General features: G+C 45.2%; 1 protein-coding gene across 1 annotated transcript in view; it reads left to right on the top strand.

Moving 5' to 3' along the window:
• The first annotated feature begins 500 nt into the window (after positions 1-500).
• The window catches only part of SYNPO2 (synaptopodin 2), a 207,406-nt gene continuing 194,413 nt past the window's right edge, over positions 501-13,493 (top strand). Inside the window, exon 1 of the mRNA XM_021008279.2 lies at positions 501-776. Coding sequence (XP_020863938.1) covers positions 672-776 — 105 coding nt within the window. The 5' untranslated portion in view covers positions 501-671. The remainder of the gene's footprint in view (positions 777-13,493) is intronic.

Here is a 13,493-nt window from a genome sequence, read left to right on the forward strand (position 1 = left end):
GCCCAGCTTGTGCTGAGCGTGTTTTAAGAGGACAGAAAGTGGGCGCTGGAATGTGCTGGTCCTCTCTGTGTGTACATAGTCAATAGAGTCGGAGATCCTGGGTGTAGACAGACCAGATGCGTTCCAGGCTTACAGAATCCTTTCCCTTCGCTATCAGATCAAGAAAGCCCAGGGACCCTGGCTGTTTCTGCTTTTCTCTCTTCCCCTCTCCCTGCCCCCTGTTTCTGTCTTCCCTCTCTTGGTTTTTCCATCTCTCCTTCTATTCCCCCCTTTTCATGTCTCTGACGTTCCTTCCCTCTGTCCAGCTGTCTCTCTCCTTGTTTCTCTGTGTCTCTAGCTGTTTCTTCCTTTCTCCCTCTCAGACTCTGCTTCTCTCTCTCTCTCTCTCTCTCTCTCTCTCTCTCTCTCTCTCTCTCTCTCTCTCTCTCTCTCTCTCTCTCTCTCTCATTAGCATATTCATGAGCTACAGCAGAGAGGGCGGCAGTCAAGGAGGGACTGAGAGAGAGGGAGGGAGAATAGGGAGGGCGCTCCATGCCTGCCTGCGCAGCTGATCTCTCTTTGGCATCCGCCCCGAAGCCGAAGCCAGCGCACATCTCCAGAGGCACCCACCGGGACTGGCGTCTCTCGTTCCCAGCTCTTCATGCTGGTTGCCCCCCCCTGACTGGAGCACCATGGGCACGGGGGACTTTCTCTGCATCTCCATGACCGGAGGGGCGCCCTGGGGCTTCCGCCTGCATGGTGGCAAGGAGCAGAACCAACCTCTACAAGTGGCCAAGGTAGGCAGCGCCCTGCCCTGCGAAAAAGCAGGGAAATAAGCAGGGGAGCCCTGCCAGGGCAGAGCGGGAGATGCCTGCCCACACAGCCGCTGGAGTCCTTTGAGAGCAGATTCAGAGCTGGTGGTGCTGTTGGGTTGGGCTGGGCTTCTCCTCTCCTCAGTGCCTGTGATGGCTTTGAGCCACTCATCGGCAGGACAGGAGACATAGATACAGACAAATGTACAAAGATGCACCCATGCATAGGTGTGTGTTGTGGTTACAAGTGACAGTTGAGATCAATGCATTTCCCCCAGCCTGAGATGGAGAGAAGCTGATTGGGGTCATCTCCCATTGAGCACCTTGGGAGAGTTTAGGCGTCTGAGGTTCTGAAGCTCAGTTTAGCTGAGTCTTGGACCAGGACCAGGGCCATCTTGGTCCTGTAAAAAGATAAGGCTTTGCTGTTGGACCTAAGCCATTGCCTGGGTGACCTGGGATCTCTTGAGAGATGTCTGGAGTGGCACCCATCCTTCAGCGGTTTGGGGCAGGGGTGTAAAGGGCTCTGAGGACTCAAGATGTCACAATGCTTATGCCACAGAGAGACCTTTTAAGGCTGATAGGCATAGAATCCATTAGCAAGCAGTCCGTTTGTTCTACTATACAGGGTAGAACTGCAGTGACATACAAGCCACCCTATGGGTAGAAGAGATCAAATTATTATAAGAAAGGTGTCTTAAGTAACCCCAAGTTCATTAGCTAAGAGTTTCATTTTCAGCTTTTAAAACGTGCATTGTTCAGTCCTTAGATTAGAAGGTAGCCTAGGAGAGTTTATTCATGCCCAAGCTAATGTGGTCTTGTTTTTGGATAACCAGGCTTCAGCTATACTAGGACAATTAAGCATGAACTTCTGTTTAAAGGGTTTAAAATGTAAGGAGTCATTTTACTATAGGAAAGAATAGCCTTCATCATGCGTTCTTATTATCATTAATTTTTTTTTTATTCTAGAACTTTATCAAGTTGATAGTCCACTATGCTTGGTAATTATCTCCTCGATCCCTGCCCACCTCCTCTCCCTCCCCCACTCCTGCCTTTACCTTGTAAAAATTGGCAGCCAGAAGAAGTACAACTTTGGTGTACTTGAAACGTCAGGGAGATCTCTTAGGAAATAATGGTGGAATCCTGCCACCTAGTGGAAATTTTAAACTGACGTCTAATATCGGCAAGACTTCCAGGAAAATTATCGGTTTTAATACTTTTGCTTGAATACCCTTATCGATAAAAAAGATTGATCTGTACCTTAAATATGTTCCTATTTACTTATTTATAAACCATGTACATGTACTGCTGTGCTAATAATTATGTTCATTAAATGAATGTGTACATTATATAATTATGCATAATTATACATACAATACAGACATTTTTAAAGGATAAGATAAAGATAAAATGATGTTTGATCCTAGAGTCCATGAATACTCATTTATTGCCAGTGGGGAGTTCATTGAGTTGGGGGGTGACTTCATGAGGCCTGCACTCGAGGAATAATCACTTCACAGCTGTGTGGATATGGATTCTAGAGAAGAGAGATTGGAGACAGGAAGAAACACGAGGAAGCAACAATGTGTTGGTGAGGAGGGAGGCAGTAAGACCTTGTGCTAGGGTGGGAGCTGTATGAGTCGAGAGAAAGAAACAGATATGAGCAATCTTGAGGATATGGGATGGCAAAACTCAGTGAGAGATTAGATTGTGGGGTCAGGATGAGTGAGGGTCAAGAATGAGTTCTGTATGCCAATCTTGGTGATAAGAAGGATGGCGATGCCCTTGAGGAGCTCGGAAGAGGGAGGAAGATAATGTAACGAGATCTGTGCTGCAAAGTGCAAATTATCCTGTGTGATACGCCTGATTATCCTGTGTGACTCACTCTGTTCCACCAAAAATGAAAAATTTGCGGTGAGGAATGGTCTTAATCTCTTGGACCCTGCCTGCCCAGGAGCTCCTGCCAGAGCCCTGAGGGCTCTGGGAAGGCAGGGTATGGGTGATGGTTGAGGGCTTTTAGCTGCTCAGCTGCGCATGCAGGTATGGTTTTTTTGTTGTTGTTGTAGTTCAGCCATTTAGTTGCATCCTCTACCACCTAGTTATACCAGAACTAGGTAGACAGGCATAAGATATAACCAGTCTGAGAAGTCAATGCCTAAAGCAGAGGCAGACATGCCAAGTGCTAGCCCAGGATAGGAGCCCTGCTGAGGTGGGCCAGCATTATTGTTGGGGAAAGTTGGAGGATGAGTGAAGTTGGGGGTAGAGAAGTGAGGTTGTATTGGAGATGAGTCCCATCCCCCAGAGCCCTTCCCACCTTCCATCTGATTACCCATTAGGTCATGCCCCATCCCCGTTGGGCCATGCCGCAGATGCCCCACTATGGGTGGAGGGCCTCACTTTGGAGGCCATTGATCTAGAGCATGAGATCTCGAGCTGGAAGGTCTCATGCAGATCAGTGAGGAAACAGGAGCCCAAAGAGGTAAAAGGAATTAGCCAAAGTCACACAGGGTGCTAGCAAGTGGTGAGCCAGAATTCAAACCCAGAACTTGTGACTAGAAATTCAGTGTTTGATCCTCTAGACCATATCATCTCTACCACTTATTTTCCTTTTCCAATGAATAATGGCACACAGTGATAAAAGAGACACAGTGAATATTGGTGACCAGAGGTTGCTATCACAAAATTGATCTTGCAGGGCTCAGAATAAAGCCAAGGGCGGGTAGCTCAGGTGCCCTACCTTGTCTCTGCCAGGTGGGGTCACTAGTGACCCTTGGCTGCCAATATCCAGTGATTGGTTGGTATGGAGCCAGTCTGAGGAGAGCACACTCACTGCATAGTTGTCCAAACATGGCACCATGCATGCTGGTTAAATGAAACAGATGTGGGGGAAGGGGCTGGGGAAGGGGGTTCCTGAGGAGAGGCTGTATGCCACTGGATCAGCGTCTGGGTGCTCAAAGAGAAGTGAATAATTACTCATATCATCCAAGCAAGAAAGCCTGCCCTTGGCCACAAACATCCAAAGCAGATGGTTGCCTGCTTGTCTTTTCCTGATGTTTGCCTCTAACCTGCAGTTATCCTGTGTGTACCAATATAGCTTATTCTTAATCAGGACATCAAAAGCTGAGGAAACTCAGGCATTCCTATTGTTGGAGAAGACCAGTATATGCTTCTGCTTACCATCTATTTTTATATTTCTAATGTATCATTCCATTCAACTTCTCAATCACGACCATTAAATTTATGATTTTCCAAGAAGTTTTCTTATTTGATTCTTTTGGGAACGTAAACACAGGCATAAGCATTTCTCTATACATAGGGGAAGATGAAAAATAGATTGTATATTAAACCATAAATCTTTCTTATATATTGCCTGCTTTTTATTTTCAAAAGGATATAATACATTCAGCATGTTACTTTCAAAACTACCCTACTTATCTATGATTTTTCCTGAACTTTTATGTGTTCTCTGTGTATTTTTAAAAATGTTTCAATGGCCTTCCTTTTATTCCCCCTTCCTCCTTTTTCCTTCTCTTGCTCCTTTTCTTCTTCTTCTTCTTCTTCTTCTTCTTCTTCTTCTTCTTCTTCTTCTTCTTCTTCTCTTCTTCTTCTTCTTCTTCTTCTTCTTCTTCTTCTTCTTCTTCTTCTTCTTCTTCTTCCTTCACTACCACTCTATGGCCTTGATCATAGCTCCTAAGCTATGATCCTCTGATTGCAGTTTTGTCCTCCTTAGCATGATGGAGAATAAGAATATCAGAACACCACTTTTCCCCCAGGCACCACATTTTCTTTCCATCTTGTCTAAGGATCCAACCTGTTCTTTGTCCTCAACTGCTTGGGCCATCTGGTGAAGCTTCTGCAGCCCTTCTCAGAATCATGGTTTTAAGTACATAAAATAAAACACAGAGGATTACAAAGGAAGCCAATTGCATTAAAACACAATTATAAAAATATTTTTTAAAGAACAAGTTAATGGACCCCAGATTAAGAACCCTGGAAGGACTCACAGTAACTTATTAGAACCAAGTCCCATCTAGTGTGGACTTTATCCAAATTGGGGAAAGACCATGTACTGCATACAGCATTCAGTAAATCAGCAGTTACCTGCTTTGTGCCAGGCACTGAGCTAGGCACTGTGGGATCAAAGACAGTGAATGAAACAATCCTTACTCAAAAGGAGCTTATACTCTAACAATTACTTTACCAATACAGATATGTGGGTGTGGGGGCTTCTGAATTTGGGGCAGGAAGTGCTCAAAGCCCTGCGAAATATGCCAGCCTCCAGGCATCACAGAGGCTAGTGGTTTCTGATGAGTAGCTCAGTCGATGCTGGAGAATATCAGGGGACAAGCCCCTGGTTCTGTTTCTGCTCTGGGGCCCCAGCAGACCTTGAAACAGGCCAGTGGAATGGGAGACACTTGACCAAAAGGTTCTCATTGGGAGCATCAGAACCACACTGAAATAAACAGTTGTAGGGGGCCCCCACTTCTAATTTCTGGGAAGAATGACAATCTAGAAAAAGTGAACCAGCCGAGAAAGACTTGTCTTCTGCTGCTTAACCTGGGTCCCACTCATGAGGCCCTGATGCCTCATTGTGAATTCTGTCCTGGCAACATCTTAGAGCCTAAGCCTGTGGAAATGTGCTCAGGCAAACATCCCACCCATCTGGTAGCCTCAGGGAGCTGCTGCCAAATCCCCTCTTTTGACAATCACCCATCACTGATATTAATATCCACAGAACTTCTCATCAGACTGTGAACCCAAGGTCTGTTTATGAAACCCTTTGGTTTTGTTTTCAAGAGTAAACTGCAGGAGGCCCAACCCCCCACCCTGCAGGCTCTCTGTGGCTTCCAGGGACTCTGGGGCCTTTCAGGGTCTTTTCAGGAGGTCAATCTGACATGAGACAGAGGACATATGAACCCAGGGCAGTAAGATGCACAGGGTCGGAGAGAAGAGGATCACAGATTTAGAGCTGGACAGACCTTGGAGGCCATTAAGTGGAGCCAGGAGGCAGGCCTTGGCAGTCCAGTCTCCTGCAAGCTTTGGAGGCTGCTTTCAATCATTAGGTGAATTTCACCAGGCACAGTCACAAGTATGGAACCCCGTCTTGTGGCACAGACATCCTTGTCAAGGTTGGGCAGCACTTTAATTGGAAAGCTCTCTTTTGAAGGACTTCCACTTGCATAGAAGGGCTTTCTCTGAACAGAAGCTGGACCGTGGTCTTATTACAAATGGCTGGGAATGTTCTGAATCTGACAAGCTTGGGGGTCGGTGGCAGAAGGGCAGTGTGTGTGTGGGCGTTTTAGCAGCCTGAAAACATTATTTTTTCCCTCTCCCAACAACACATGGGTTGAAAGTAGAAAGTTTGCAGCCAGTTTACTCCTTCCACCTTTTTATACAGTGAATATAATTCAAGTAGTTTCCCTCCCCCTGCCCTCTAACTCTCCAAGCTTCCCAAGTGTTCATTCTTAAACACAAAGACGTTTGGCCAGATGATCTCTGAGGTCTGTCTCAGCTCCAGAGCTATGATCCTATAACCCATCCCCTCCACCTTTAAAAAAAGATTTGGCGATGCCTTTGTTCACACAACATTCATCTCCTGTCATATGACCACAATTAAAGCCTCCTTCGTAACGAACAAAAATCCTCAATCAAAATTGATCAAAGGAATTACCCTGTTTAGCAGCATATCTGATTAATTGAAATTTCACTGAAAAATGTTTTCAATGAGCATTTGTTGATACATTGTTAATTCCATAAAAACAAATTCAATTTTACCTCTGCTACGTGCAACGTACTATGTTGGGTGTAAAGACAACACCAAAAAACTTACCTCATCTATGAAGTGAGAGCATAGGACATGATCAATCACCCTAGAGACCCTTCCAAATGAAAATCTCAGTCTGATCCTGAGACCCTGCCCTCCAGGCGCTTCCCTTCTCCTAGCTTGGACGGATACAACCTGATCGCGATGACGGACAAGTATATACAAAGGAATCTCAAGAGGGAGTGGGTGCTCATAATTGCTGGGGGGATCAGGCAAGGCTTATTGTAGGAGGTGACATCTGAGGTATGTTTGAGGCAGCCAGGAATTCTAAGAGGCAGAGGGGAGGTTAATTACAACCATTCTTTTCAGGTGGCTCCAATAAGTCTAACCCATCATGGTGATATGTCCTTGGTATTTTGAACAAATATATTACTTCCCCAAAGTTATTTGTCCCAAAGGATTTCAATGAGTAGATTGGGGACTTAGCGTCACCCGCCAACAGCCTGAGAGTTACAAATAGAACCAGATCAGGGATGCAGCTATTCCTAAGGAGAGGAAAAAAAAGGAAAGATGGACAGTACAGTTGGGAATATTTTTAGGAAATGAGTCACCTTTCCTACCATCCCAAGGATGGCATAAACTTCAGAGTAGACACACTTTAGGGAAAGAGATGCCTGATTGGCTTTTTTTTTTGTGGACTTCATGTGGAACTTTTAAGCACTTTCTGAAACTAAGTTACTATTTTAGAACACCATGCCAGCTGTATGTATACATGCATGCATGTATGCATATATGTATGTATGTATGTATGTATGTATATGTACATTCATGTACGCATGCATGGATTTGCAAGTGTACTCTAAGATTAGTGTGAAACAGTGAAAAGAAAGTGTTAATTCTAGAGTTTCTGGGTTCAAGTCTTGCGTCTGACACTCAGTCCTGAGGCCTCAGTTTCCTCATCTCTAAAATGAAGGGGGGGTTGGACCAGAAGACCTCGGAGGTCCATCCCAGCTTGAGATTTATGATCCCATAATACAAACCCTCCACCTTTTAAAAAAGATTTGGGGATACCTTTTTTTTTTACACAACAGTCATCTTCTGACTTATGACCACAATTAAATTAAAATTAAATTAATAAATAAAATTAAAAAACAAAGATAGTTCATCGAAACTGATCAAAGGAATGATCCTGGCAGCAGATCCTACATTCTGCTCCTGGAGCCTCCCCACATATCTTTATAGGAGAGGAAATTGTATTTCACCATCCCTTCTCTGAGACTAAGCTTACTTATAACTAATATGAGCTTGGGTGCTTTTCAATGTTGTTTCCATTCACATCATTGTAGTCATCATGTGTACCTGGTTTAGCATCCTTCCCTCTGCATCAATTTGTGTGAGATTTCCCATGTTTCTTTGAATTCTTCCTATTTATAATTTCTTAATGAATGATAATATTCTATCAATCCATACACCTGGATTTGTTCCAGAAAAATGTATTTAGATATTCAGGGAGAGAAGACACACACACACACACACACACACACACACACACAGAGGCAGAGAGAAAGAGAGACAGAGACAGACAGAGAGACAGATAGAGACAGAGAGAAGAGAGAGAGAGAGAGAGAGAGAGAGAGAGAGAGAGAGAGAGAGAGAGAGAGAGAGAGAGAGAGAGAAAGAGGGAGGGAGGGAGGAGAGGGAGCACATTTATTTATTAAGTATTTACTCTGTGACAAGCAGTGTGGTAAGCACAGGAGATACAAACAGAATGTCAATGCAGTGTAGACCTCAAGGAGCCCCCATTTCCCATAGGGGCAGGCTCCACTGAGAAGGCTTCAGCTCTAAATCAGTTGGAAAGTTGCAGGGGCCTTAAGGAGCAGCAGCAAGGTGGACAGATCCTCTTTTTGCTGTTCTGGGACCTGGGTACCAGGAGCTCAGGGGTCAGAGGTCATTGCCTCCTTTTCTTAGGGAAGCACTAAATCTTGGAGAGGCAGAGCCCTGTCCTCCAACATTAGGTTCACATGCTCTGTGGTTGCTTTCTCCCTTTTTTTGATATTTTGGGTCCTGCCTCTTTAGAACCGATGTCCCCAGAGCTGCTCCAGGAGCTATCCTTTCCCATCAGCCTCTGTTGGGAACCTTTTGTGAAAGGTCATCCTCAGTCAGGCCTGTCCTTCCAGGAAGCACATTGATAAACTGGAGTATACCAAGAGGACAGCAACCAGCACCATGATGTGAGCCACCTTTAAAGGAGCTGGGGATGTTGAGCTTGGTGCAAAGAAGTCTTGAGGGCAAAGGGTAGTGACCTGATCATTGTCTTCAAGTATCGGCCAGGCCTTCATAGAAAATAACTAGACTACTTTTACTTGTCCCAGGACAGCAGAAGTTGGAGCAAAGGCAGAAAGTTTCAAAGACACTAATTCTAGGTTGGTGTAAGCAAAGACTTCCCACCAATTTGAGCCCCCTCAGAAGAGGAGGAGCTTCCTTTGCTTCCTTCCCCCTTCTCCCTTGAGGTCTTTGAGCTGGATTGCTTGGCAGGTGAATGGCAGAGGGAACTCTAGTCTGCTATAGAATGGCCTACATCAGAGGTTCTGACCTTTGGGGTGCCATGGCTTACAAAGATACTTAGGCAGTCAGGTGAAGCCTGTGAACTCTGACAGAATAATGTTTTTAAACATATAAAATAAAATAACAAGGAAGCCATTTACATTGAAATACAGTTATCAAAATATATATTTTTTAAAAAACCAAGTTCACAAACTCCAGTTTAAGAACCCTGGAGATGGACTTTGAAGTTCCTTCCTTGCTTCCGGGAAGGAAACAAACATTTTAAAGCACCATGTGCAAGTCACTCTGCTAAGTTCTTTCCCATCAGCCTCTGCTGGGAACCTTTTGTGAAGGGTCACACTTGGTCAGGCCTATCCTTCCAGGAAGGACACTGCTAAGCTGCTGTACATCAAGGGGGCGGCAACCAGCCCAGTGAAGGCCCCAAGTTCATGTGGTGGGAGGAGTAGTTGAAGGAATTGGGGTGTTTAGCTTGGCAAAAAGAAGCCTCCAGGGTAGGAGGTTTTCCAATTCTGAAACTGCAGGATTCTGTGATTCTGTTCCACAAGCCCCCACAAACCTCCATAGAAAACATACCCAAAGTGCCCTTTTCTGTATCTTTTAATGTTTAGTGAATGTCAGTGCAAATAGTCAGGCTGGCTGGTTGTTATCCCTCAACACTCACTCAGCCCGTCAATTTTCTGTCCATGTTTATCCTTATGGAAAAATAAAACCATATTATATTTATTCTCTTTATAGTTATTCAGTACATACTTATATGAGAAGCTGTATGGTGGATAGAGAGCTCACATGCAAAACCAGGCACACCTGGGTTCAAGTTCTGCCCATTGGAGGTGTGATCCTGTCACCTCTTAGAGGCCCAGGAAACTCTCAAAGACTCTAGCTTGTAGAGATTCTGACCTGCTTTGGTAGAGGAAGTTTACTCACCTGGGAGTTCTTTTTTACCAATGAAATAATGCTCATGTATCTATCTATCTATCTATCTATCTATCTATCTATCTATCTATCTATCTATCTATCTGTCTATCTATCTATCTACCATGCCTCCTATCTATACTATTTATATCTCTATGTAAACACAAATCAATGGAAAGGTATCGTGCCAAGTGCTAGAGATACAAATAGAAGCAAAAAGAAATAGTCCCTGTCCTGGAGGAGCTAATTTTCTAGCGGGGAAGAAAACACAAAAAAGCATGGAAAAGGGAATGGGGGAAAGGAGGGAAGGTACCAAGTTGGGGTCGGGGTAGAGAGGTGCGCTGGGCTGGTCCCCAGACTGAGGGCAAGGCCCCAGAGGGGTAAGGAGGCTCCTGGCTGAGGTCCGAGGAGGACCCGCCTCTGGACCTGGAAGCCACTGCCCCTTCATTATTTATGCTGCCTCTCGTGGGCAAACAAGTAACCTCCAGAGTTCTTTAAAGTATGTTAATGTTCGCCACATTATTCTAGACTGTGAAGGGGAAGGTTTGTTTCCCTCAGTGTCTAAGGCTTGTCTTCTGGCAACACTAACAAATGGGGATTGTTGTAGACAAACCCCCTCGGCTGACCATCATCAAGGGAAAATCCGATAACAAGAACGTTTCCAAGCTCCAGGAGGGGGACCCACCTACTCCTTTCAACAAGTATTTGGAACAATATTCCAATGCGACGTAATGCTCATTGTGAGTGAGTGGCCCGGCGGGAGCTGCCCACGCACACGCCCTCTCCTCTGGGCCAGTGGTTGTGAGCTCCAGGGGCATCCTGGCCGCAGGAAGCCTAGCTCTCCATCTCAGCCCTCGTTTCTGCTGCTTTGCAGCCGTGACCGTCCTCCTGCCGACCCCCCCCCCACCCATTCTTGGTCCCTGCAGAACATGGCAGGCGGGGGGAAGCTCCCCTCCCCTCTCCTTCCCTCCCCTCTCCTTCCCTCCCCTCTCCTCCCAAAATCCCAAATGGGGTCATGAAGACACAACTGAACAACAACAGAATGGGAAAGGGGCTGTGATCTGTGGGTGGAGATCCCACATCGATCTAATCTGAGACCTTGGATGGCTCAGAAGACCAGGGTTCGAATCTTGCTGGTTGCCTCTGTGACCCTAGGAAAATTGCTTGACCTCTCAGTGTTCTGGGAGACTCAAAGCTGTAGAGAAGGTGCTGGTCAGAACAGGGAGAAGGGGTTCACTCAACTAGGGTGTACCCTAGGCCAGTGAAATCACAGCTCTAGTCTCTCTGCCTGCGCTGTTCCTTAGCCGAGCCTTAGAACACCAAATGGGAGGGTTTTTATGGAGATGAAATGTTGACGGCGTAAGAGAGGATTGTAAGTGACTGCCTGAAGTTAAAACTCTTCGGAGAAACTCAAGGAAACCATATCTTTTGTATATATTTCAATTACAGTCTCCCTCCCAGTGGGAACATTTTTCAGAATATTATGTTCGTTACCTTCGGCATTTTCTTGGTCTGCCTTATCTCCCATATTTTTCTTCTTATGAAAATGCAGATCTGGCCAAAGCCACAGCCAAGGAAGCCGGCTTTAAACCACTTCTGACATTTATCAGGGGCTGTCAGATCGAGAGGGAGATAGGACCCTTATTCCTGCTCGGGGTCTTTCTGGGTTGGACCCTGGCCTGCTCTGCTGAGATGGAAATCAGATGTTGTTTCAGAGGGGCCTCCTCAAAGCCAAGTAGTTAAGGGAGGACAGAGAAAGCTACCCTCTGAAGGACTGTCCAAGAGAAATACTCAGCCTAGGTTATGTAACAAAGCCTTGCTCTTCCTCTTTACGGCTTCTCTGCTGACTCTGCTTCTCTACTTCCTATGAAACTTTTCTATGCTTGGATCCAGAACTGAGCAGGGAATCTTCCTGGACCTGGAGGCCTCGGGAGAATGGAGGTGGAATCCTAGCTCTGTCTGACACACAGTGACTGTGGGACCCTGCGCAAGTCACTTACCCATGATGCTGGGTCATGGTGTGAAGGCAGAGCTCTTGGAGTTTGAGTTCTTACTCATTCCCCACCCCCACCCCCTTATTAACTCACAGGAATGAGGATGCACAAAGTCACTGAGTTTCAGAGGTGCAGGGTACCCCGGAAAACTTCTAATAGACTCCATAACAGGAAACCTGCTAGGGCACAACACACTGTAGTGAGCAGACAGCTGGTCTTGTAGTCAGGAATCATAATAATGATAACAACAGCAACAATGACTTGAATTTACATAGCACTTCAAGGTTTTCAAAATGCTGAAATAATGATAGCTACTAGCATTTATATGATGCCTACTATGTGCTAAGCACTTTACAAATATCATCTTATTTAGTCCTGACAATAACCCTGGGAAGTGGGTGCTATCATTATCCTCATTTTACAGATGAGAAAACTGAGGGGGGTGCAGTTAAGTGACTTGCCTGTGGTCACACACCTAGTAAGTGTCTGAGGTTGGATTTGAACTCAGGTCTTCCTGACTCCAGGCACAGCACTTTGTACACTATGGTTCCCCCGCTGCCTGAATTCAGGTCCCACTGCTGACGCTGGCTTTGTGACCCCGGGCCACTTAATCACTCTAATGTCTGAGTTTCTGCATCTCTGAAATTAGAGGACAGGTCCCAGCCATCTCCAAGTCCCTTTCAGCTCTTAATCAATGATTGTATGATTGTCTAGCTGTCAGGATACTTGCTTCAGCATTCTGGTTCTAATGCTTACAGTGGTTACACAGCCTGACCTCAGCCCTACTTTCCCCATCTGTAAAATGGGGATAAAAATACGTTATACCTGTCTCATAGGATTTCTGTAAAGAAAGCGTCATATACCCTTAATGCACTATATTATAATTATTTGATATTCTTCAAGCATTTATTAAACGCCTACTGTGTGCCAGCCAGGCAGTGAGGATACAAAAACACAAAGGAAATCATTCCTAACCTCAAGGAGTTTACGTTCTGCAGGGCCGGGGAAGGTGTCACAGTATATCCAATTAGAGGGTTAGGGTATGGAGGCTGGATCTGTACTTTCATTGGGTAGGGAATTACTGGGTAGGAAAGCCCATCTACCAATGCAGGGTGGCACCTTCCTTCCCACTTGTGGCCTTAGAGAGTTGCCTAGAGCCCTGAGAGGGCAAGTGACTTACCCAGGGTCATACAGCCAAAATGTGCCACAGGTGGGCTTGGAGACTGACTTTGCTATAATACCCATCTCTCTTTACGTATAAGTAAATATAAAATATTTTTCATGTTAATTCCTATATAGCTTAGAAATACAATTAGCATTCTATAGAACAAAATGCATTTTAAGAAAACTTTAATGAAAAAACTTAATAGGAAGCTTTTTATCTTTTGGACTGGATGGGTGATTTCATTGGCATAAGGACTCCCGTAAGGACTCCCTACAAGTGCTAACCACTACCTGCTGCAGAAACTT

The sequence above is a fragment of the Phascolarctos cinereus genome, unplaced genomic scaffold (assembly GCF_003287225.1).
Source record: "Phascolarctos cinereus isolate Bilbo 61053 unplaced genomic scaffold, phaCin_HiC Scaffold_9;HRSCAF=440, whole genome shotgun sequence".
NCBI lineage: Eukaryota > Metazoa > Chordata > Mammalia > Diprotodontia > Phascolarctidae > Phascolarctos > Phascolarctos cinereus.